Source organism: Centroberyx affinis, unplaced genomic scaffold, assembly GCF_046629955.1.
Source record: "Centroberyx affinis isolate AG114_WGS23_722 - 3 ecotype Tasmania unplaced genomic scaffold, CSIRO-AGI_Caff_v1 ptg002408l_1, whole genome shotgun sequence".
NCBI lineage: Eukaryota > Metazoa > Chordata > Actinopteri > Beryciformes > Berycidae > Centroberyx > Centroberyx affinis.
Genome location: NW_027280657.1, coordinates 35,001 through 36,418, shown reverse-complemented (window position 1 = coordinate 36,418; position 1,418 = coordinate 35,001). Strand labels below are relative to the sequence as shown.

The window sequence follows — 1,418 nt, the reverse complement described above, 5'->3', positions numbered from 1 at the left end:
CTGTTACCCTACTGTTACCCCACTGTTACCCTGACCTGTTGCCCTACTGTTACCCCACTGTTACCCTGACCTGTTGCCCTACTGTTACCCCACTGTTACCCCACTGTTACCCTGACCTGTTGCCCTACTGTTACCCCACTGTTACCCTGACCACATGAAACTTAATTGATCCTCATGGGGAACACTGGGTCACTGCAGCAGCAAAAGGAAACAGCAAAGAAAAATAAAATAGAAATAGAGCTTTAGTAAGGAGGTCAGAGGTCAGAGGTCACAGCACCCTGACCCGAGAGTGATGATGATGATAGAGAAGTGACAGATGAGGAAGTGAAACTGAAGAAAATGTTTTAACTCTACCAGCCAATCAAAACCTCAAAGGAAATAAACGCTCCAGTGTGTTTCTCACATAAATGCCGGCGCTCTTTAGTTTGGAAAAATCACATTTATATTCAGACAAAATATTTAAAAAAAACTTTATTCACTGCAACAGGATGGATGGCAGTTTAACTGTTCCAAAGTGGACTAGCCAGTGAAAAAAGGCTTTTTAATAATTCATCAGCAGTAAGACTGTTTTCATCTCGTCCTTTAATTCCTTTCCATCAGACAGAAGAGGCTGGGCTGATATTCAGTGAAATCCGACTGTAATATTCACAGTATCACGGTGTTTTTTCTCCTGTCAGCCTGTTAAATCCAGAGTGTCGATAAAGATTCCTGCTTCGTCACTGCTGAGCTTCTTCTGCCTCACAGAACCCGGCAGTCAGCTGATTGTATTTCAGCTGCAGCTCTGATCTGTGGCATCAGGAGGTTTAGTTCCTGCAGCAGAACCGGAGACTGTTTTACTGCTCTGATGCTGCAGACCAGCGGTTCTCAACCTGGGGGGCGGGGACACCCAGGGAGTCGGGAGATGATTTATGTGTTGGTGAATAGGAGTTTATCCTTCTACTGTTGCACTGCAGTCACTGTGGATAAGAGCATCTGCTAAATGCCTCACAAGTGAATGTATAGTGAACAGAATGTGGATGCAAAGTGAATATAAAGTGAGTGTAAAGTGAATTTAAAGTGAGTGTAAAATGAGTGTAAATTGAGCGTTAAGTGGGTGTAAAGTGTGTAAAGCGAATGTAAAATGAGCGCAAAGTGAACATAACATGAGCGTAGAGTGAGTGTATAGTGAATGTAGAGTGAGTGTATAGTGAGTGTAGAGTGAATGTAGAGTGAGTGTAAAGTGAGCGTATAGTGAGTGTATAGTGAATGTAGAGTGAGTGTAAAGTGAATATAGAGTGAGTGTATAGTGAATGTAGAGTGAGTGTAAAGTGAATATATAGTGAGTGTAAAGTGAATGTAGAGTGAGTGTATAGTGAATGTAGAGTGAGTGTATAGTGAGTGTATAGTGAATGTAAAGTGAATATAGAGTGAGTGTATAG

General features: G+C 42.0%; 1 protein-coding gene across 1 annotated transcript in view; it reads right to left on the bottom strand.

Annotated features, from left to right (window-relative positions):
- Positions 1–1,085: 1,085 nt before the first annotated feature.
- Positions 1,086–1,418, bottom strand: part of LOC139656211 (uncharacterized) — a gene marked incomplete at its 5' end in the record, with an annotated part of 660 nt that continues 327 nt past the window's right edge. Inside the window, one exon of the mRNA XM_071533714.1 lies at positions 1,086–1,418. This exon is cut by the window's right edge and continues 327 nt beyond it. Coding sequence (XP_071389815.1) covers positions 1,086–1,418 — 333 coding nt within the window.